This window comes from Daucus carota, chromosome 3 (assembly GCF_001625215.2).
Source record: "Daucus carota subsp. sativus chromosome 3, DH1 v3.0, whole genome shotgun sequence".
Taxonomy (NCBI): Eukaryota; Viridiplantae; Streptophyta; class Magnoliopsida; order Apiales; family Apiaceae; genus Daucus; species Daucus carota.
In genome coordinates, this window is record NC_030383.2 from 960,167 (window position 1) to 984,476 (window position 24,310).

The 24,310-nt window shown below is 34.1% G+C and overlaps 3 protein-coding genes across 9 annotated transcripts; 2 read left to right on the forward strand and 1 right to left on the reverse strand.

Annotated features, from left to right (window-relative positions):
• Window positions 1-578: 578 nt before the first annotated feature.
• Window positions 579-4,561, reverse strand: LOC108211558 (uncharacterized). 3 transcript variants are annotated; one of them, XM_017383191.2, is made up of 5 exons: window positions 4,423-4,561; window positions 3,112-3,468; window positions 2,823-3,011; window positions 1,237-1,310; window positions 579-837 (listed from the first exon to the last, which is right to left on the reverse strand). In XM_017383191.2, the coding sequence occupies exons 2-5, from the start codon at window positions 3,355-3,357 to the stop codon at window positions 834-836; spliced, it is 513 nt and encodes a 170-aa protein (XP_017238680.1). In that variant the 5' UTR covers window positions 3,358-3,468; window positions 4,423-4,561; the 3' UTR covers window positions 579-833. The 3 variants fall into 3 exon arrangements, with proteins under 3 accessions (XP_017238680.1, XP_017238678.1, XP_017238679.1); XM_017383189.2 differs by lacking the exon at window positions 579-837 and having other exon boundaries at window positions 979-1,310; window positions 4,423-4,560; XM_017383190.2 differs by lacking the exons at window positions 579-837; window positions 4,423-4,561 and having other exon boundaries at window positions 979-1,310; window positions 3,112-4,395.
• A 1,287-nt stretch (window positions 4,562-5,848) lies between these two features.
• LOC108214689 (GBF-interacting protein 1) lies at window positions 5,849-14,269 on the forward strand. 5 transcript variants are annotated; one of them, XM_017386826.2, is made up of 11 exons: window positions 5,849-6,197; window positions 6,740-6,783; window positions 7,190-7,289; window positions 7,641-7,773; window positions 7,920-8,068; window positions 8,160-8,345; window positions 8,721-9,087; window positions 9,883-10,174; window positions 10,390-10,551; window positions 11,293-11,775; window positions 13,544-14,269. In XM_017386826.2, the coding sequence occupies exons 1-11, from the start codon at window positions 6,035-6,037 to the stop codon at window positions 13,832-13,834; spliced, it is 2,370 nt and encodes a 789-aa protein (XP_017242315.1). In that variant the 5' UTR covers window positions 5,849-6,034; the 3' UTR covers window positions 13,835-14,269. The 5 variants fall into 5 exon arrangements, with proteins under 5 accessions (XP_017242315.1, XP_017242317.1, XP_017242319.1 ...); XM_017386828.2 differs by having other exon boundaries at window positions 5,860-6,197; window positions 8,169-8,345; XM_017386830.2 differs by having other exon boundaries at window positions 5,883-6,197; window positions 9,985-10,174.
• A 4,064-nt stretch (window positions 14,270-18,333) lies between these two features.
• Window positions 18,334-22,424, forward strand: LOC108211135 (probable cation transporter HKT1;4). Its single transcript, XM_017382651.2, has 3 exons — window positions 18,334-19,736; window positions 21,836-22,048; window positions 22,129-22,424. Exons 1-3 carry the CDS (start codon window positions 18,400-18,402, stop codon window positions 22,325-22,327), a joined length of 1,749 nt encoding a protein of 582 aa, XP_017238140.1. The 5' UTR covers window positions 18,334-18,399; the 3' UTR covers window positions 22,328-22,424.
• The last annotated feature ends 1,886 nt before the right edge of the window (window positions 22,425-24,310 follow it).

Genomic DNA, 24,310 nt, shown 5'->3' on the forward strand with positions numbered 1-24,310 from the left:
AAATTAACGGGTCGAGTATTTCTCGGAATATATCATTAATGTTTTCTCTGCGTATGACTTGCAATAACTACCTGAGAAAAGCTCTCGGGAGACATATTCACTTATTCAGTGACCCGGGATATTGTTTAATTGTTATTTTGTTTGCCTTTCTAGAAGCTACAAATCCGTGTGAGAGAGGGGGGAGGGAGAGAAGTAAAGATTTCGGTCGGGGGGAGAGAGAGAGAGTTTAGACGGTTGAGAGAGGGAGGGGGGGGGGGGGGGGGGGGGGGGGGGGAGAGAGAGAGAGAGAGAGAGTTAGAGAGTTTAGACATATAAGTAAAGGCAGTCTAATTGCCTTCAATTTGAGCAACAATTAGACAAGCACAAGTCTGGGACCATACTACACACGAGACCGTGAATTAAACATTTGCACTTTAATAACCTAAAGATTTGTTTTGGCAAACCGCATAGTATAACCTTTTCCAAATTTTGAACTTCTATACTAATGATCAAGCGTTTTGAATTGTGATATCTCATAGGCCATAGCGCAATGTCATATATCTCCTCTTTTTCTCCTAAAATCATCTAGAAAGCTGAAGTGTGCAAAACAATATGAAAATTGTATTATTGATCCACATAGTAGGTCCTTGTGCTAATCAAAAGGAATAATTCAAGAATAGCACATCATATCATTTACTCACTAGTCTAGAAGACAGCAGCAGCACAGGAGTAAAGATTTCTATTTCGATACAAGTAACAGATTACTGCAAAATGTATTTATAGCAGCCACAACAATAATTGATGTCAAGCAAGCAATTCCTTTATCATTTAATGAGCACCAGAAGAAAACATGATCATCTGTAAAACATAGATGTCTCAGAAGGCAGCAGAAATTTTGCGTTTCTCAAGATCAGTAAAGAATACTAGTAGTGTGTCTGATGCTAACGTTAGAATTGGTAGAAGTTTCCAAACATCAAGGCCATTTTTCGAGCCCGGGAATACAATCATCCATGAATATTATAAGAAAAAAAATATTTTGAGACTGATATGTTCAGTTTGTTGAATTGTAAACTAAAATTCGGTAGAAATATATTCCCGATTTATGCAGTTTTTATACATATATTGTATAAAAGGGTACAACAAATACGTAATTTGTTATTTAATAAATTACTATATGCAAATTTAGGTTAATTTCAAGATATTATCAAAGATAGAACTCTTTTTTCTGGAACAAGGGGAATAATTGTTTATTTTGACCTGTATCTAACATTTTCTTCAACACGAGTGAATGCATCTGTGAGCACATCAATGGTCCAGTCCTTAAAGTCATCCTGCATACAGCAAGTAAGGAATCATCACATAAGTGTCATCTGGAAAGATTATGAATACACAGATACTAGCTAAATGATCAATTCTAATTTTTTGATATTGTGTTGCAGTACTTGTATTTGACCATCTTTGTAAGAGGAAGGGAGTATCGCGATTCGCGACAAAGTCAATATAACTGATGTACAAAACAAATTTCATAAATATTTCCAAACACTTTTTGTTATTTATGCAGCACCAACATTCACTATGTATAATTGTTTCAGATGCATTAGATAATTTTAACACAGAGAGCCATCTAGCAAATACAAAATCCAGGAGTCATTAACTTCAATCACAGTGATGTTAGCCCAATAGAGATATCAACATTCTACGGAAAGAAAAATAATATACAGCAGCACTTATTAAATATTCAGATCAATACACCACATGGACTTATTCCTGTTACAACGAACTTGACAAGGTTCACACATTAAAGAAAACTTTGCAAGGTGATCTGCATGCTTCAAAGTATTAAAAAGAAGCCATAGCCATTGTGATATATCTGTAAATGTTCGGTGCAATAACCAAATTGGTGCATACAGATACAGAACAACTTAAAACCAGATTTTTATTAAGTATAAAATTTGCAACATCAAGCTTTTGCTTTCCATATGTAGCTTTCTGTCTTAGTTTTATTATTGTTTTTAATTAAAAAATAAAGTCTAACTATAATTTATATTGCGTCTCACCAAATATCACTCATTCCGCCACTGTGTAGTGCTTACAAGTCATATCGTACACAGTGGTAGAATTAGGACCAAAATTGTCAGTCAATAGCAAAATTTATAGTAGGACATACAATATAACCAGAACATATTTATTTTGTGTAATCATTTTAAGTGCTCTTTTCTTCCTCTTAACTACTAAAATGTCACAACACAAGCAGAACTTCAACAACTTTTAGGAGATGGATCTTAAATTAACTGAAGTACAAACTGAAGCCTGAAGGTGATACAAAAAATCCAACACTATTCCTTTAGGGTGTTCAGAGAAAACCATATGCATACACAAGCAAAGTTTTTAAGGACAAGTCAAATTCAGCGGATTCAAATTAGCCCATAAAGCATCTCAGTGTGCCCAAATATGATATAACTTTGGACAGGTATATGGCTTATCACACATCCATAGAAAAACAAGGAGAAATTAAATCGAATAATCAAGATGGTAGTTACACATACATGCAAAGCAATTGCCTAGTATTTCATGACAGCCGTGTGCAAAGCAAGCGACAAATATAGAGTCTAATAACCAGCACATTACACAGACTTGTGAATCATCACAGTTTCAATTACAAAATGCTGAACTCTCTGCATAATGATCCTTTAAGACTTGTTAAAAACTATCATCTCACTTAAAAGCATCAAAATTTTAAATTGTCAAACAAGCAGTCTAGGACTATAACTAGCAAATATATGACTGTCAAATAGATGTGAATAGAATTAAAAAAATATATGCAATGATAGAAAGAAAATGACCATGCGTATAGGTTCTCCTGTTCGAAGCCTTGCTTTAGGACGAGCAAGCTTAGACTCGAAGGGGGTTCTAGGTCGCACATCTTTAATATCTTCCCATTCCTCACGACTAAGCATCCTAACAGTACCTTGACCAGCAGGTGCATTCTTTATTTTTCTCTCAATCATCTCTTGCGATTTCGAATCATCATGCTGCACAAAAATAAAAAAAATGATAAACCGCACGGAGAAGTTTATCAAACAAGGGACGACCAATTTAAAAAATTAGCATTTTTTTATCATATACACATACCATCATCAAAAGCTTGGCAAAAAGTGCACCACCAACTGCAGTGAGAATCATAGGCAGAGTCGCAGTGTCAAGATACGATTTGGATTCTGGAACTTCCACAAACAACTGATTCTTTTTTGGATTCTTCTTTTTCCTTTGTTTCTCAATAAGTGAAATCTTTTTCTTCAAGATGTTACTCGGTCCATCAACAGATCGGGTATGTAAATGTCTAGAGAATAACTGGAATACTTTACCGCGAGTGTCCATGGCAAAGCTTTGCAGTCAAGAAAACCGAGATTTATAATGAAATGGCAGTGCAAATACTACATTTGATGTTGAGTGTAACGCAAAAGCTTCAGACTAGAATGTCTCTCCTAACTGAAGTTCAAAAACTGATTTTAGTTATTTCTTGTTCTGATAAAAGGATATATGGAGCTCCTAGGTAAGTAACACAAACTAGATATTAAATACAAAAAATTATAACAAAGCTGATAGTGGAAAAGGAAGTTTCTTATAATGCTCATCCTTGTCGGTGGCAGAAACAAAACTACATCTTCATTAATCAATTTGACAACCAAAATAGACATGTCATTGTGCTGTCATGCTATGGTGCCAATGTGCAATGGTCCTATCTTTTAAGTAAATCTCTAATTTTCTTTTTATCACATCTTGATCACTACAATTTTATTCCTCGAGTCCTGGACAACATAACACAACTTTCACATTTAATCGTACACACCTCTAAATTAAATTAACTAAACAAGGGAATGCACAATTCTATCACAAACGTAAACTTATAAAAATGATACAACATCAACATATATAACTAATATACCAACAACCTTTCAAGCAACACAGAGAAACAATCCCTGATATGTCAGGGCTTTGTATTGGAATTAGCAAGTTATCAAAAAAATCAAACGGTTCGTTCCAGGATTTCCTAAAATTCGACGAACATAAACATTCAAATTCTAGAACAAAACTTCATTAAATGGGTCATTCCAAGTCATATTCATGGTTTTGTCTCCCTAAAGATTTCACAAATCAAGTCAGGTCCAACATTGCCACCTACATAATAACTTCATAGACTACCGACACGGCAACACCTAGCTAAAACCAGATGATATTTGATAGCACTACTTAACGTTTACCACACAACATTTCTTGAAAATTTCATTGCGGACTTTCATCAAACACATAACACGCATCCATAAAAAACCAACTTCACAACTAAATAAACAATATGAAATTTAACCATTCATCTAAAGAATTAATAATATGCATGTAAATGATTCAGCAATATAGCATATAAGAGAAGGCTTAGATTAGTACCAGAGCTTTGAAGTGCTTTAAGATCCACCGAGAAAGTGTGTTAGTGGGAGAATGAAAAAGGGCCTGTAAATAAATGGGTCGAGTAGTTGGGCCGGTTGCGTTCCGTGTGGGTGGGCTCATTTGTTAACAAGTGATCATCTCAAACTGAACTGGATGTTCCATTTTATTTGTTAAGACTGTTTGTTAAAGTTTTTTACAGCTGGACCACTCGTGAAAGCAGCTGGACTGACTCGTGTCAAAAAATTTGTTGGAACCATCCAAATAGCCAAGGGCCCAAGACATGTTCTTCGGTTTAACTCACCTTCTCGTTATAAAATTTATTTAAACATTTTTTATCATTAAAAATTTTAAATGAATATTTTTTATTTTCCCATCATAATTTATATATTAATTATTAAAATTTAATAAAACATATAATAATGGTTGATAGTCATAGATAAACTGAATTTAATGAAGTGAAACACTATAATATAAATCTCTTAAATTTTAAAAAATTGTATAAATTTGTGTTCAGAACTTTTCAAAAAAAAAAGCCAAAAATTAAAACTATAACTATCGTTCAGATTAATTATCATTTATAAATTGCGATCATCTAGAAAATGTTCAGATTAATTAACTGAATTGCACATGATTGCATCTAGTTGTAATTTAAAAAAATAATATATTTAAAAATATTTTCAAAAAATAATAAAATCGCAAAAAACACTTTAAAAAGTGGTGTTTTTGGTAAATTCACCTAAATATATATATATATATATATATATATATATATATATATACCTAATTTCACAATAAAAAATAATAAAAATCATATTTATTCTCTATATTCTACTTATATTTTCTGTTTTTCTCAGATTTTTTTGTTATTGTCCTCTATAATTTTATAGAGAACATAAACGAGCAAATTATAACACGTGAGAAGATTGAAATTTGAGAATATTTTTCGAGCCGATAACTAAAATATTACTAAATTATATATATAGAGTTAGGACTATCGAATTCGAGAATCTTCTTGAATCAAGTAATTCATCCGAAATATTAACAAATATTCGATAATACCGTGCTCACATCATTCTCACGTGAGATGTTAATATTTTAATTTTTATAAGACAAAATTAAACGTTTTCAAGAAAACCTTATCGAAATCATATATTCATATTTTGTTACAATATGTTTCAAAAAAATATCTCCTCACACCACTAAAAATAATAAGTCTACTTAATAACCTCTAATTTTCTAACTATTTTTGTTATTTTCATATGCAAAATGAATATTTTAATTAGCGCAAAAATCAAATTAACAATTTCAATTCCTAGAAATTGGAAAAAAGGGGAAGAAATTTCTATAAGCTACCCTCAAAACATTTTCCCAACCCCCAACTAATAAAAATAAATAAATACAAAGACACAAAATATACCAATAAACACTCCTACACATCACTCTCTCCCTCTCTCATATACAGACACACATTTCTCACAGAGAAGAAATAATAATTAAGATTATAAAAATTCAAAAACCCTCGCCAAAGTCTCTCCTCTCTTCTCTCCCCCAATCTCTCTCTCTCTCTCTCTCTCGCACAGACAGAACAGGCACAGTAGAAACACAGGCGAAGATGAGCAATGGAGGAGGCAGATTCGTGATTCCGGCCAAGGTGAAGAAAGTGATCCAGAACATAAAGGAGATCTCCGGTAATCACGACGACGAGGAGGTGTATTACATGCTTAAAGAATGCAACATGGATCCTAACGAGACTGCTCAGCAGCTGCTCTCCCAAGGTCGCCGCTTTTTCTGTTGTATCTATGTGTTTGTGTGTGTGTATATATGTTGTATCTGCGCTGATTTAATTTTTTTAGTGCTTGTTTTTGCTTCTGTGTCGATGAATTGCGTTTTTATGTGTGTATGTAAGCCTAATCTGTAAGTGATTTTTTTCCGATTTGTTGATGCGATTCTAGTTTATTTAGGGCTTTTTTCGAGTAGTGCTGAGTTGGATTTTTGTGAATGTTGTGAGAGAGAGGGGGAGGGGTTTAAGTGTCTCGAAAAGTTAATTTTTGAAAGGGGAATATTGAATTTGTGTAGTTTCAAGATATGAATTTGTGGTGATTGAGACTGTATGGTTGTGTTTTGTGTTTGATTTTAAGTGACAAGATCGAGGCTTGGCTTGGTAATGATGTGTGTATCTAGTCTAGATATGGATATTTGGTGATGCTGTAATGAGGGTACTCATTGTTGATTCATGTGTTTTCAATGCTGTCATTGTTGTCGATTTTTTTGTTTTGCACGATTTAATGGTGTTGAATATATTAATTTAATGGTGCAGATTCGTTTCGTGAAGTTAGAAGGAAGCGAGACCGGCGGAAAGAGGTAATACTTTCTTGAAAAAGTTGAAATGACTAGTTAAATACTAAAATAGCAAATCCCTTTGTAATTTGTTCATCGCCATTAACCTCTTTGTGCCTAGCTAACTGGCAGTTTATTATATGCCTATTGATATTATGCTGGAATGACTTGTCAATTCTGTAAGTACAGTTACCAGGAATTTTATGTGTGTATATACAATATTTTGTTGTCATACATTGAGTTATATATCCAAACATGGAACTGCGGTCATGATTTACAGGACTATACCTGAGGCTAATATAAAAGTAATTTCTTTATTGGTTTGTAAAACGCCCCAACATCTGTGATTTTTAATTTTTATAGTCTATATTATGATCTGATATTCTGGTTCATCTGTATTGCGTAAATAATTAATGTTTCTATTATGCAGAATGTGAAGGAGTCAGCAGGATCAAGGTGGAAACCGGGAATGCAGGACCAGGGGAGTAGGGGTGAGCGAGGGAACCATTCTTCTCGTTACATAACTCACGGTAACTAGTTAGTTTGCATTTTTTGTTTCTTTTAATGCTATATATTCTGACAGCTATCCAACTTCTAGAGTTGGGGGATACTAGAATGACATGTCATGATATTTTGACATGATTTTGTATTAGGTAAATTCTTTTGAAGTGGTAGTCTTAGGACACCTAATTGTGTCTTCCAAGAGCCTTTGCTTCATGCGGTGCTCTTTTTAAGACACATTTCTAAAGGGTGCAATAATCAAAAGAAAACAGTGGTGATCTTATTGCTTACCTGAAAAGTGCCAGATCTTTCTTTTTTTAAGTAAAGTTTCTGCTCACAAACTTTCACTCAGCTAGTTCTTTTTCTTTTGGTCTTTTCAGATGTTGGGGGGGCTGGTAAGAACTTTGTCTCCATTAAGGAAAATGGAACCAGTCATGTTTCAGTGGATAAGGTTGCTATCCCAACACAGTCTAACTCCCAAGATGTTAAGAACAAGGAAGTTACTCATGCGAGGTGATTCAGTCGACACATTAATGTGTCATGAATTAATATTTTTGAGACACTCTTGTTTTACTTGTTCATAATTTTTCTTTGTATTGTTCTACTGTAAAGTGCCTAGCGTTTTGCGTTGAACCTTCTCTTGCAAAATTTGTTTGCAGCTCAAATGTTGATGTTGATGCTTATGCTGCTGTAACATCTGAGAGTAAGAGTGTCGGACATGCTGTCCATGCTGCGAGTGGATTTACTGAACTAAACGATCCACTCCAAAGTAAATCCACAGCGGATGAAAACAATACTTACACCAAGGGTAAGAGTGTTGAACATATATCTTCAGCTGTGCAGTAAACATAGATTTCCAAAGCTTATGACTTTTTTATTCTTGAATGCTGAGACAACAGTTTCCTCAGGTGTTGGAAGTTTATCCTTCATGCATGAAACAATCTCAAACATATCCCCCGTGGTTCACAAGGATCAGCATTCAGAATCTTTTGAAGCTGTAGCTTCTACTCACAGCCATCCTACTGGTATTTTACCTTTGATCGAGTTTGGTGGCCAATCACCTGTAGTTATTGGGCCACAGAAAGGTAAGGAGGTTAAATAAATTTGATGTTTTAGTTCCTTTTCTATGTTCCTTAAAGTCAACAGAAGCAATTTATGCTAAGTTGCTATTGCTTGGATGCTGTGGACCTGTGGTTTTTGCCTTTTCATATTGGTCTTAACATCTTGATTTTAACCCCACCCTGCTTATGGATGTTGGTTCTTTTCTAGTAAGGATGATATGCAGATTATGTGTTTGCCTCCCTTTGGCAAAATTTGCCTCCCTTTTTCAAAAAAGTGATTCCAGTTTCTTCTATTTGATAAATTTGGCTGCTAAAGAATTGCTATATATGCTTGTCAGTTAAATATATCAGTACTTCATTACATTTGAATTTTGACCGATAATTAAAAATGTTATTCAGTAGTGGGGCCTAATAAGGAGTGGAAACCAAAGCCGAATCCTAGTCTTCCTGAAGGTGCTGAATCTGCTGATACAACTCTTATGTTGGAGGTTCCAGCCATTAGAACTGAATCAGAGGGCCAAGTAGCAAATCAAGCTACTTTCGGACTGGTAAAGAAGCTGGAGGAGACCTGCATTTCAGAGAGTCAACAGGTTATTATTCCAAAGCATATCCATATACCTGAGGTTGAAAAACTTGGCTTCATTTTTGGGAGTTTTGATGCTAATTTTGGGTTGAGTACAAGCAACCCTGTTTGTCCTGAAAATGAGAAGAGTTCACCTATCCCTGAAACACCTGAAGGGATGGAAGAAAATGTGGACCAGAAAAGGTTTGTGAAAATCTCATGTTAATCATTTTTTTTCCCATATTATGCTATCCGCTAAATTTAAGTCATGATCTTTCTTTGTTTGCTTATAAGTATACCTTAAGTTAATATTGACACAGTGAGATAACCTATACAAGGACTAGAACAGTTGGTGTTCTGACATTTAGTAATTTTGATTTTCATTCAAGTTGTAGATACTAACTACATTACGTCAGTGTATGTATATATTTTTTACTGAAAACATTCTTTTTAATTAAAGAAGTAGTGCTAATTTGTGCTTCCTTTTGCTTGAGTATCCAATCTTCGCTCTATTCATATGTTGTCGCACCTCCCCCCCTCCCTGGAAAAAGTTCTTTAGTTATAAACATGTGCAGAATTTTTTCTGCATTAAGTATATTGAATTTTAACGCACTTCTTTTTATTTTACTTTAGTAATCAGAGCTAGCCAAACAAAAACACAGATGTAAAAGAGTGAGGAACTGAAGGTCTTGTATGTGGAGAAGTGTGTGCTTTAGGTATTTGCTGTGTATTTGAGTAAAAACAAGTGCAGAAATGGATAGATAAAGAGGGATAGCAGATATATTTAGATAGAAATGAGAGAACAGATCAGAATTTAGGCTTCTCTTTATTGACTTCTTATCTTCTTATCTCTGCTGCTAACGCTAATAGTCTAATATGAAGAATGCTAATGCAATCCTGACAAAGAACAATTTAAACAGTCATACTTGTGTGTGTGTTGGATTGCATCTTTGTACTAATACTTCTCTGGAATTTCGAAAATTTTTGTGATGTCCTTAGCAATCACGATGAATTGACCTCTGTTGAAGAGGAAGATAATTATCCAGCACCGCCTGAAGTATCTGGAAGTCTGATATCTGACGCTCATGATGTTTCATCTAGGGTGGTCACGGAGTATAGTGAATCCAAGCAAGAAACTGACTTGCCTCCTGGTTATCAACAATACTCAACAGTACATGCTTATCCTAACTTCGGGTTTGGTATCATGCCCCCAATTTTTGGTAGCCAGGTTTTACCCACCGAGAGCAACAAGTCTCAAGCACACGATGCTCCTCGCCTTCCAGGTTTTGTTGTAAGTCCTCAATTCATAGGTCTTATCTGAATTGAGAATAAAATAAACCAACAAATGGCTCACTCTCACACTCCCACTCCCACACTCACATACATGTTCATGATTTGATTTCTGATCATTGGCTTATAATTATCCTTCGGCTAATAATTTTTTAAATTTTAATTCAATATATATTTCTTTCCCTCTTCAGAATATCATGTGACCTTTTTGTACAGGTGCAGCAACCTTATGACCTCAACAGCTATTATGCTCAATTCTATCGATCTGGTGTGGATAATGAGGGTCGTCTTTCATCGTTTTATGAACCTGGAGTTCCGACTAAAGTTAATGGAAATGTGACAATGGCACCAGCAGAAACTTTTCAGTCCACTCAAGAGGTTTGTTTATATAAGAATTTTCTGTGCCCCTTGATTTTGCAGTTTGTTTCGCTATTATAAATATGGCTTTCCCCTAATTCTTAAATAATCCTTGTGTTTTAAATTATTTTCTTGCTAGACATGTAGGCACCATGAAGTTTGAAAACGCCTAAGTTTTGATGATTAAACTAAGATATCTTTTGTGTTTTGACATCTTATCAAGGTTCAAAATTATGTATCTTCGTTGCTTTCTATTGTTTTGAAGTCCATCTTATAATGATAAAGTTTCTTGAATATTATTTAACAACATCATGCATCAGTTATTGATTTAGTGGGGAACTGGGAATGTGTTTGATTTCTGTAATAATATGACATGTTTTGCAAGCTGAGGGGGGAAATAGGTTTAGATGCATATACACTTGGTAGAAATATTTGGAAGATGCTTATATAACATGTCAAGGAAAGTTGTTGCCAATGTTACATCCCGTGAGGCACAATAAGCAAAGATTATAATCTTTATTGTTTGGTAATTGTCAGTTTTCAGATTAGTGTTACCCATTCCGCAAATTCCTAAATCATTCTTTCTCAGTATTTGTGTTCTTTCATATTATGTTACTATATTAGCAATTAATGTAATGCTCATCTTTTCCACAATGTTTGCAATTTATGTTTGTGTTTAAAATTTGATATGAATATGTAGTTAGTTACTGTCCATCCAGTTGATTTGTTATTCATGCTAATGCCTGTATATGTCACTTACAGGGTGGGGACACTTCAATACATCCTACAACAGCTTCAACTCCTCCTGTGACTCATGCTGCCGGGGCTGTTCCAAGTTCAGTAGCTGCAACACAGCAAGCAATTCCTGTTTTTGGACAGCCAGCTGGGTTGCATTTGCCCCATTATCCCAACTATATCCCATATCACTACATCCCTTTTTATGTCCCACCTCAAGCTCTCCACCATTATTTAAGTACTGGTGTTTTGCCACCTCCACAACCTCAAGCGGGCAGTGGGCATCCGGCGCCAGTTCCGGCTAATAAATTTCCCCTTCCCCAATATAAACCTGGAACAACTACTGCGAACACTAATAACGTGGCAGCACCTGGCAGTTATGGATCATATGGTTCTACCCCTGCTAGTTTTAGTGCCAGCTCAGCAACTACAACTGGACATTCAAGTTCTAGTGAGGATCTTCTAGCGCCCCAGTTAAAGGAAAATAATCTCTTCATTGCTGGGCAGCAGGTTAGTACTATTAACTCCACATCAACTGAAAATACGGAGTTATAATTGGGCTCAATTATTTAGCCGCGTGGCATGTATTTGGCAATGCCAATTGCTCGAAGATGAACTTCCCTTAAAAACTCACAGTTGTTATGATTTGAAGACATTATTTTTTTTTTTTATGATTTTGTGGTAAAAAGTCTTTTGGGAGGGATTTCTATATCTGTTTCTCAATATTCTGATTTAGGCAAAATGACATTACATATATTAATTGTTTAAAAAATTGCATTTATGGTTTGCACTTTGTTGATCTGTATTGAAAGACTTTTAAAATCATGTGGAAGAGTGTTTTTCAGCTTTACCTAAATCTGCCAACATTAAATTTGAAAAAGTTAAAAAACTCTTAACATTAGTTTGCCGTGTCTGCACTGATTTCAGTATTGGTTTTACATCACAAATATTTATGTTGATTTTAGCTCAAAGACTGAACTTTAATATCCTTTGAATGAAGTCAGAATGTGTTGATGTCGAAATGGAATCAATAGTTTATGCAAGGGTTTAATTAGTCTTTTGCGGAAAGATATTATGCCCTTTCCTTACTTGGAAATATAATCATTTTCCATCTGTCACACAAAATTCACGCAGAAAGAACCTTGCTTCTATATTTAACACTAAAAAATAGAAACAATGGCATTATTAACACAATATCAGGCTTATCAGCTGAACAGTACCAAATTAACGGCTCTCCGTTGGCCGGCCATCTATGTTACCCAGACCTGGCTAAACTGTTTACCATGGATACGTGTTTGAGTGTCAGATTCGGCAATATTTGAATATTTTACATGTTTTATGACCCAAAATAAGTGTCTGAGTGTCCATACCTATATCCGAGTATCGAGTGTTTGACATGGGTACTCGAGAGTCGAGGCAAAATGAAGAGTCCGGGCAACATAGCCGGCTATTAATAGCCACTGAGTATGCATTATCACAATGCCACCTATCTACCACACTTCTCTTCGACTTGTTGTAGCATACACACGCACAGACATATAGATTCAGGCGTACAGAAGCAGCATAACATAGATGACAGATACTGAATAAAAAGATGAGCTCCTTAAATTATAGCTGTGTAATGAGTCTCAGCTGTCAACCCATTTTCTTGAATAGCTATGAGCCCTCTGGCTAATTTCATTAGCTGGACTGAATACGCATTCAGCAGATGCGTAACATATGATCCCATTTCTAGAATGCGTATTACAGCTTTGTAAGAAGAAAATATACTCGATACGCCTTCTCCAAATGCGTATTGCGTGATGCCCATTTCTAGAATGCGTATCGAGTTGGTATTTTGGCCCTGCTTTCCGAAACTGGTATTTCTATTGATCTATTGCGTAAGAATGGTATTTTATGACCCTCACCCTAAAATATAGCATGCTTTCTTTATTATGTCTTTTTCACTTCATTATGGCTACCTTCTTACTCTACTGATCATCTTGTTTAAGTGTTGGCTTATTTGGCAAAGTATTTTTAAGCATAATATTCACGTTTTGATTTTGTTTCCCCTCTTGTTAGTTGCTTCGCCATAAGATTGCATTTCATTTATAATAATCTATAAGATCTTTGAAGCAGGTGCTGTAATGAGCTTTGTTTACTTTCTCTTTTAATTTCTTACCTATTCTTTTGAAACTTAAGCTTTTGATATGTGAATGAATGATGATAAAATGGTATTTAATCCAATAGCTTACAGAGATGCGTTATAAAATTTGATTTATGCTTTTATGCTTCACAGAGTGAAGGTCCAGGCTTATGGTTTGCTGCTCCTGGTAGGGATATCTCTGGCCTGCAGGCAAATTCCTTCTACAATCTTCCTCAAGCTCAGATGGCATTCCCTGCAACTCAGGTTAGTCATGGAAACTTTGCTGGCATGTATCACCCTGCACAACCAGTAACAGGAGCTGCCGTTCACCCACTTCTGCAGCAATCCCAGGCAATGGCTGGACCTATTGACCTCAATGGACCTGCACCAAGTGTTTACCAGCCAACCCAGCCTGCACCAATCAATTGGCCGAAAAACTATTGAAATATGAGTTTTTAGTTTTGTGAAACGGCAGCAATACAAGTAAATGAAAGCCCATTCTTGGATTCAGGACGATATTTTGAGAAGTTAGTTGAAGAGAATTCAAGATAATACAACATTAGCTAAAACCTGGTGTAAATTTGTAGAGGCTGATATTGGTCAACAGTGTTTTAATGGTCCATGGGCTTAGAATATAGAGGGTAACATCTCCTTTTTCGGTTTTTGCTGAAAGCCTTGTAGGGATTTGGGAAAATCATATAGGAGCTAGGTCTATTTTGTACCCCCTTTGAGCATTTATCTGTAAAGTGATCTTCTGTTATTAATATATTCTAAATAGCCAGAGGAACAAGAGGGGTTGTAACGATCTTTTGTACACTGGCCACGATGGAAGTAAAATATGCAGGGATGGTAGATTCAGGTAAACGCTTTACACGCAAACTACTCTTATCTTAGTTTTTTTTTTCTCAGGCAAATATTGTCATTATTGCTTTGTTGTCAATAACCAATTGATGACATTCAGTTTTAAATCGTAATTTATCTCAAGAAGTATACTAAATGATCTTGAAAATCAAGAATATGTTGTAGTTTGTCCGTACAGGATTGTCTGGAATGTTCTTGCCCATCTTGTTTCACTTGCATTTACTTTATTTCTGTTTTTATGTATATAGTCCTGATACAGGCAGATTCAAGTTGTCTACTGGAAGGTATGGTCATGTAAGTATTCCATTCATTCTTCCTCTACATTTATGAAATTGGTTTCTTTGGCAATTGGATATGAAACTTGGTTGATGGTTATAGGTTACAAGTACGTAACAGCTTGATTAACAGAGTCTTAGGCGAAAATTTAAAGTTCAAAATGCTCTAGTTTGGTCTGTGTGCAGTCTGGCAGATGTCAGTAATTTGTTTTCTCCATAATTTTGTGCATTGTGGATATTAACAATTTTGAGGATACTAGTTATAATATTGTTATAATCATAGTTGCCGTAGCTTAGTCCAAGATTACTTGTGTACTTAACCTCTTGGTATATCATGGTATATGAAGATACGTAGAGCAAAGCTAGAGATTCCTTCATCAAAACTGTGGTTATTCGCTAATTAACAGTTAAAGGATATTAAGATATTGTACAATCATACTATGATTAATAGATTATAACATTATTGGAGTTGTTGGTACTTGGAAAATCTATGGCACTATGGTCCACGAAAGCGGACATTGACAATACACTTGATTTAGCTGTGAATTTCATTCAGTAAACAATATTCTATGGTTCAATTATAGCAAATGAATTCCAAATAAAGACAAATATCACTTATTTTAGAGAGTTTTACATTATTATTAGTAAGACAATGTTACTACAGAAATAGTGAACTAGGTTTTCAGAATTTACTGAGTTACAAAACAATTTTGAAGTACTATAGATCTTATCCGTGTCACTGCTTTCGTCTGATCTATGCGGCCTATCTAAGAACTTGAGACTTTTGCACTTATCAAATAGAAATTATTAAGGTCTTAGAAGATCTCAAATAGAAATCATGTAGTACTATATTTTAACATTTACATCCCGAGAGTTAATTACACCTCAAATTCAGTCTACATATATGATACTCCCTCCATTCTATTTTAAGTGTCATTTTTTGACTTGGCACAACTATTAAGATATGCAATTATTAGGTTACACTATCATTAATATAAGTTTTAGTTTCCAATTTTGTCCATCAAACTATCATAAATAAATTTTAATGAGTGTCAAAGTTAAGAGTATTGAGGTAAAAAGAATGTACACTTGTATGGAGAACATAAGTTACTGTCTTGGAAAATATAAATGTGACATTTAATTTGGAATTCAAACCCGGTCAAAAAACAACACTTAAAAAAGAACGGGGGAGTATATTATGTCTTGTAATGATAAAACTATAGGTTGTAAAAGTGTGTAATATAAAAATTATACACGTCTTGGATGCGGCAGAACCCAAGAAATTTCAACATAATTAGTTTAACATATGCAAACGTGGGTATAACTAAGGCCGGTGTCGAGCAATATTTACTGGTCAGGTAGTATAAAATGTAAATTCTCATATTATAACAACACCTGTCCTTTCCGGTTTTCTGCTCGATTCTAGAACCCGAGATTTATTATTAAAACGAAGTCCTCCGAGAGTCTACAATAATGCTAAAAAAAAGGACATATTCGACTCTAATCACTCAAATAGAAATTTAAATGCCATTATTTGAGGTATTGACACGTGAGTCTGCATAACTTAATCCAAATTCCACTCTGATTGAAGTGAGCAGAGTTCATGAACCATGGCATCTTGTACATCTTGTACATTGTAAATAAATATTAAGATATGCAAATTGATTTACAATAAAGTATTGTGAATAATGTACGCGGCTTGGACGCGGGACACAACCTAAGACTTCTCCATGACCTAAGTAACCAATGAATTGGTTCCATAATACATAAAACTACTTATATTAATCATTAAAATTATCAGAGAAAAGTTCTATGGAGACCACATTCTCCGAGACCACTTATATTCTGCAATTAAAACACTACCAAATTTATTGTTTTGCGAAGTACATTCGATAAATATCATTATTTTATTGAAAATGTTTAAAATTATTTATGCTAAATAAGCGGAACATGAATGTTCTGCAAGATCAACAAATGTTCTGCACACTAAACATGGTTTTGTAAAATAATATGTTTTTTCATGTTTTATTTGCCAAATGTATAAAATTTGCAAGATTGTCAATAAAATAATGATCTTTGTGGAACATGATTTGAAAAATAATATGTTTTGCAATATTTTTATAAAGTATTTTATTTACAGTACATAAGTGGTCTCCAAGTCTTCAATGAAACGTAGTCTCTTATCCTTAAATTGTCATGCGATATGTTTATACCAAATAATTGATGACATTATTTGACGGAAAAATAAGTGCATAAAGAAGTATTACTGAGTCATCCACATGCAATGCTATAATTTTGGCCCTGTGGCCATGTTATCCACTGTTCCCCCATACTTTGCTATATAGATTATACATGTACGGAGAATGATTGAGGTTCTATTGCAATTATCACAATTATTTGGATAATTAGATAAAGTTGATTTAATATATAACTAAGATTTGTCTCTTAATCATGTTTTTTCCTGTAACGTTTACCTCCCTGATAGGAGTGAGAGAGAGATTACTCGTTAAATGATGTTCTTCGGTATATAATAATTTAAATCAGATAATCGCCCTGACAAAAAAAAAAAAATCAGATAATCGCCGGTTCTTATATTTGTAAGAATCCGAATCTAAACATCCCTGGCAATTTGCGAACTATCACAAAACCACGAATGCAGTTAAGCAACACTCAAACGATAATTTATAAGTTATTATATACTTCTTGTTTTGCCTTGGAGTGAAATAAATTTGACGAAAATCGAACCATTAAGTTCTAACATACTTCTTCCGTTCCTTTTTATTAGTCGCTTTGATTTTGTGCACGTAATTTAAGGCGTCCAAAAAATATACTTCTACACATTATTTTTCAAAATTTCTTTTTTTAATAAATGTTTAACATTTATATTTTTATTCAAAAAAGGAAAATTTAAAAATAATATGTCGAGATATGTTTTTTTTGCACCTCAAAATACGTGCAAAAAGTCAAAACGACTAATATATAGGAACGAAAAGAATATTATATTATCATGTTAATGTTCACGGGTCAGTATATCTAAAATGGTGTCATATGAACATTCCTTTCCATTTTCCGAGTGGAAAATTGGATGAGAAGCGGATAATATTGATGATCACAGATAATCGAATATAAGATTTCCGCCAAAACACAAATCTAATATCATATTCAGAAACAGTCTACTTAAAGTCTCAAAATATCGAATAAGATGTTCAGAATCTATCCATTTAAAATTACAAGATACTAAAAAAATATTCAAATATCTATTTAAAATCTTAAGATACTAGAAAATATATTCGAAAACTGTCCATTTAAAATCTGAATTGTTCCAAATAGATCACCGAACAATTTTTCAGAACTGCAACGAACGTGTGGCTCGATTATTGGCCAGCAAAGAGGGTCCCCCATCCCCTGCAGCCGACCATCTAGCTAAGGTTACTAAACTTTACTACTCCCTCCGTCCCACCCATCTTTACACTTTCCTTTTTGGGGTGTCCCATCCAATTCTTTACATTTCAAAATTTACCAAAAATAGTCAATGGGTCCCACCACTTCTCCACTTTTCTTTCCTTTTCACACCACTTTTACTCTACTATCTTCTTTTTATACATTAAAAATTAATGGATCCCACCACTTTACCCACTTTTCTTCCTCTTTTCAACTACTTTATTCATATTCCTTAACCTCCGTGCCCAACCCATTTGATAAGAAATGGGTGGGACGGAGGGAGTATCTCTTTTCTTTTGCTACTATTCTAGCTCTGTATAATCCACCTGCATTTAGTAATTCCTATAGTGTATAAATACTGCAATCCAAACATCCCAATATTCATTGCAGTTTTGCAGACCAAGCCTTATTCATAAACACATTAACCTCTCAATGTTGCCCAGTAATTTTTTTAACATGAACTCCTCTAAGAAATTACTGATAAATATTTGCACTTGTTCATGCATGAAACTGCATAATTTTTTCCGGTCCACGTGGCTCCTTACCATGTATTTCTACCGCTACATCTTTCTGCAGATGAATGCATTCTGCACAGAATTAATCTACTTCGTATTTGTCTCGTGTATCGGATTCCTCGTGCTCAGAGCACTCAAGGCCAGAAGCGGCGGCCTTAGCAGCTTCGACATTTTTTTTACCTCTGTTTCGGCTACCACTGTGTCAAGTATGTCAGTGGTGGAAATGGAGGTTTTTTCGGATGCTCAATTGATTGTCTTGACAATTTTGATGTTCATCGGATCCGAAGTCTTTACCTCGATGATCGGGCTTCATTTACGATGGATACTTAAACTCGAGGAGGACTTGTCGAATTTATCCACTTATACTCTGAAAAATATAGTTGCGGCTGCCTTTGACACGACCTCATCGGTCTCAGATTCTTCAATTAATATTCACCCGCTAGTTGATATCGACCTCGGTGTCATGGTCCCGGCTGAAGCTGAAGCTCACGACGAGGAGGATCAATTTTATCCGTCGAATGAGTCTGCATCGATGCAGAGAAATGGGAATGATCACATTATTACTAATATGTTCACAAGTAGCAGTGCTCTGCCGCTGCAATCTTCGTCTTCGTCGTCTAGATATTTAAAATACAAGTCAATTAAATTTCTTGGATTCGTGGTCCTCGGGTATTTACTAGCCCTTCACGTCCTCGGAGTGACCTTAGTGACAATATATTTCAGCGTTTATTCGAGTGCTAAAGATGTGCTCAGAAGTAAAGGTCTCAAAGAATCAACGTTCGTGCTTTTCACCACAGTGTCCACTTTCGCTAGCTGTGGATTCGTGCCAACGAATGAAAACATGGTTGTTTTCGCGAAGAATTCGGGCCTTCTGTGGATTCTGATCCCTCAGGCTCTGTTAGGCAACACTCTGTTTCCCTCTTTCTTGAGGTTTTCGGTATGGTTGCTTGGGAAGTACGTAAAGAAAGACGAAGCAAAGTACTTGCTTCGCAAGAACAGAGAAATTGGGTATTTGCATTTGCTCCCGGGGCTTCATTCTTGGCTTCTGGTGCTTACGGTTTTAGGGTTTGTACTAATTCAGTGGGTGCTGCTTAATGTGATGGAGTGGCACAATGATGGAGTTACAGGGCTGAGCATTTATCAGAAACTGGTGGGGTTTTTGTTTCAGGCTGTGAATGCTAGGCATACTGGGGAGACTGTGCTTGATATTGCCACAATTGCCCCGGCCATCTTGGTTTTGTTCGTCGTCATGATGTAAGTTTTCTATGAACTCCAACAACATGCCGCTTATTTTCATTTTAGTGCATTTTATTAATCCCGGTCTCGAAATTTTATGCATCGCGTCATATAGTTGTTGACGACCGGTCTATGAACTTGAGACCTCCGTCAAATCACTCTGATACCATATTGAGAATCAGTCAATCTAAAACTAGCAAGTGTTAAAAAAAAACTATAAATGAATATTATACTATATTTTCAACAATTATAAAACGAGATCATCGAAAACTCAAACAATTTTTTGTGAAACTCGGATAACGGGTGATGTCCAGGTGATGGGATAGCGGAGTCGATAAAGTCCGAAATTCAATTTTTACCGAATAAGTTAACTCAGAAACATGGGATCGCATATTTCATGGCTTATCCATACCAACAAATGAATCTGGTCGAATTGGAGATCGCTTCTTGGTATGGTCATTGACAAAGGAACTTATATACTTAACTAGTATCGGAGGATCTTTAAGCTAACTTGCTAAAAATCAGATTGAGGTAAAGTGTGATTAAGGATTCTCCAACAACGTAATTACGTAAACAAGTATATAGGTTAGAGACTTTTTCTACTATTCTGTATACGTATCGTCGTCTTTCACAACTAAGCTAGGACGGTAGTCTATTCAAGCTGGTATTAACAAATTAGCGTATGAGTAATTAAAAATAGTTATTAACGGAACTCGATAAAAAATCGGTGTAAATTTTGGCCACAATTTTGAAATTTACTTTTATTTATTAATTTTTTTAAAATAAATGTGTCAGGATTTTCTTTTTAAATCATGTTGTGTATCAAGTACAATCTAATAAATTATTAAATCGCATGATTAGGACGTTTAGTGATGCTATTGAAAAGTGTTACTCCCTCCGTCCCAGCAGATTCTTTACAGTTTCCTCTTTGGGATGTCCCATCCAATTCTTTACATTTCAAAACTTACCAAAAATAATAAATGGGTCCCACCACTTCTCAACTTTTCATCCCTTTTCACACTACTTTTACTTCCTTTTCACACTACTTTTACTCCACTAACTCTCTTTTATACATTAAAAATTAATGGGCCCCACCACTTCACCCACTTTTCTTTCTCTTTCCCACTACTTTATACATATTTCTTAACCTCCGTGCCCAAACCAAACGTAAAGAATTGGCTGGGACGGAGGGAGTATATTTTAGAAAAAGTGATTATAAAGTAGATAAAGGTTAAATAATTTTTTTTGATATATGTATATTTTGAGTTATAAGATAAAAAAAGTAATGTTTTGATGAGATTTGATAGTGAAATTTGGAAAAATTTCCGGTAAAAATTGAAAATTGTTTTTCCAAAAATATGGATACGTGTTTATTTAAAAACTATTTTTGAATTAAAAACTGCTGTTTGTGTGACAGGACCTGGACAATTTTGGGAAGGTCTTAGTCTCAAGTGAATTGTAATTATTTCATACTTGCATTGATCATGCAGTATATCAACCTTATCTTAGAGTAATAATAGACAGATAATATAATTTTTTAAGCATGTGTCACGTTAATTAATCTACATAATCGATTATACGAGTGGGAAACAAAGTGGCAGTCCCGTCAAATAATTCACGTTTATTTATGAATGAGTGGGAAACAAAGTGGCAGTCCCGTCAAATAATTCACGTTTATTTATGAATTTAATCGTGATCATCTGAGTTTATGCGTGATACGACTCTTTTGCACACCATCATCCGAGGATAAATGTAGTACTCCCACTGGTCCATAATATTGGTCGTTTAATTTTTTACACGTAACTTTAGATACTTTGATCACATAACAAATATTAATATTTTTGTAATTTTCTTTATCCGAGTAAAAATATCATTTATATTTTTATTCAGAAAAAAAAATTACAAAAATATTAATATTTACTATGTGGCCAAAGCACCTAAAATTACGTGTAAAAAGGCAAACAACCTATATTATGAACCAAAGGGAGTAAGATATACAGCATACAGGGTTTCGATGTTTCGATATACATCATATTTATTTCTTCCTAAGAAAATGATCCTAGATCCGTTCTCGTACTGCGCAGTAATTTTACAATTTTGTTTGAATTGTTGAGCAGGTACCTTCCTCCTTACACTTCATTCATGCCGAGAAGAGAAGGCGATGAAGAATTGAAAAAGAAGAGAGGGAAATCGATAAAAGAGAATATAATATTCTCGCAACTTACTTATTTAGTCATTTTTATTATACTCATTTGCATATGTGAGAGGAAGAGCATGAAGGACGATCCCGTTAATTTCAGTGTACTCAACATCGTGACGGAAGTCATAAGGTAACGATAACGTTCTCACGCGTTCTCACGTTAAAATTATATAAAATGAACATGCGTTCTTATTTGCGGAAAATTGACAGTGCATACGGGAATGTGGGATTTACGACCGGCTACAGCTGCGATCGACGGATAAAAACCGAAGATTTTTGCGAAAATAAATGGTATGGATTCTCCGGAAGGTGGAGTACCCAGGGAAAATTACTTCTCATTTTTGTTATGATTTTTGGTAGGCTTAAGAAGTTCAATATGAATGGAGGTAAAGCTTGGAAGCTCTTGTAAATAACAATAGAAATCTTACTTGTAGTCAGCAAATTAATCAAGCCCAGCTCTCTGCAAGACAAGGGTTATCTATCAAAATATTTATTCCTGTCAATAATATTTGTTGATAAAAGTAAAAATACGTACAGTAACAAAGATCACATCTATGTCACCTTTTTGATCAGATATTTAATTACATCTCCATTATTAAAACATATCCATTGTCTTGGATCTGTAAGCATCAATGGATAGTCTCCAGAGATACCAGAATATTTCTGTTTTCTGGTTTTGTCGGTTGCCCTCTAACCTCCGCACTCAACTCTTCTCTCTGGTGAGATTAAGTGAAGTAAATAACTATTATTTGAGGCTTTGATTACATTTAACCACCGAAATTAGCTCTCGAATATTAGCTAAAAAGCTCTCAAAATGAAACGATGTTTTTAATTGTGATTTTTAATGCAACAAGATTATCAAATTAAATTGGTAAACCTGACAATGCTACATACCCCGAAAAAATTTCCCAGATTTTTTTACGTGGCAGACAAGTGGAAAATTGTGATTGGATGATTAATTTATATATAAGGATCTCATTATCATTGAAATGAACGCAGTTAATCAGATTTCGACACATTTGAGAAAGATAATTTTTTGGGGTAAAAAGTATTTTTCAAAAAAGAAAGATTATCGACGGGTTTTTAACTTTTTTGTTTTAATTAAGTATATATCATATCCATTTTTTTTTTGAAATATATCATATCCATTTAATAATGTTCTCCAGAGATCTACTATCATATTTTGTTTTAGTAAAAGAAGGATTTGCAATTTTGTTTGAAAATATCAAATATCAATTGAACTTTTAATTCGACACAAATAAGTTTTATCTAAAACACAAAAATCGTTTTCATTAGATTTATTAATTAGCATATTATTCATATCATTACATTATTTACTTTTCTCAGCAATGTGTCTGTAATTTTGTTTTCCTAAGTAATAATATCTTGCATCCATTCGAACGTTAACCATATGCAATTGCGAACATTTCTCGACCCCAATTGACCTAAGTGTCCGTTTATATCCACACATGATCCGATATACAGCGTATTTATCTATTTACATAACAAGATTATATTATCAGATTATTATTTATATCAAATTAATTAATATTTTCATCATTATACATATTAATTGTTGTGTAAAATTTTAATTATTGTAAAGAATAATTCTGTTACAAGCTAAGTCATATACAACAAAAGAAAGAAATTTCAATCTTAAAAAAATTATATTATTTTAAAATTTTATTTATCAAATTAGGATGATGCTTTAAATATAAAAATTCAATTAATCAACCGATTAAAAACGAACTGTAACGAACTGGTTGGTTCATTTTATTTAAATAACGGATTATAGTTAGATTTGAAATTTTGAAATATCATCATCAAATAATTTAGGTTCGATTTAACTTTTAATCTGAATTTACTGAACTGTGATCACGATTCCACAGTTAAATTTCATCTAAAATAGAGTTTATTTCTCGTAATCCATAAGTCTATATTAATTTAATCATCACCTTGTTCTCTATAGATTTATTAGCATATTTCATTTTAATAAAAAAACCGATTAGCAATTTAATTTGAAATATTAAATACCGATTGAACTTTTAACTCGGCGCAAATAAATTTCAGTTAAAACATAACTACTCCCTCTCAATTGTCGAAAGATGGGTGTTGGCCATGTATTTTAATGTTTTTATAAAACATAATTTGTTAAATATTTTTGAATATTGTCTTAACGGAAGGGAAATTAAAAAATAAATTCTAAAACATATGTTAAAAAGTTTATTCAAAAAAAAAAAAAAAACATATGTTAAAAAGTTAAATCATTCATTCATACTTTCAGCTTCAGGCATGCTGAGAGCTAGCTCTTTTGTCATCTTCTGCATGGGCTTATTACATTCCAGAAAGATTAAATAATAATAATAAAAAAAAAAGCCTTTCCGGTCAAAAC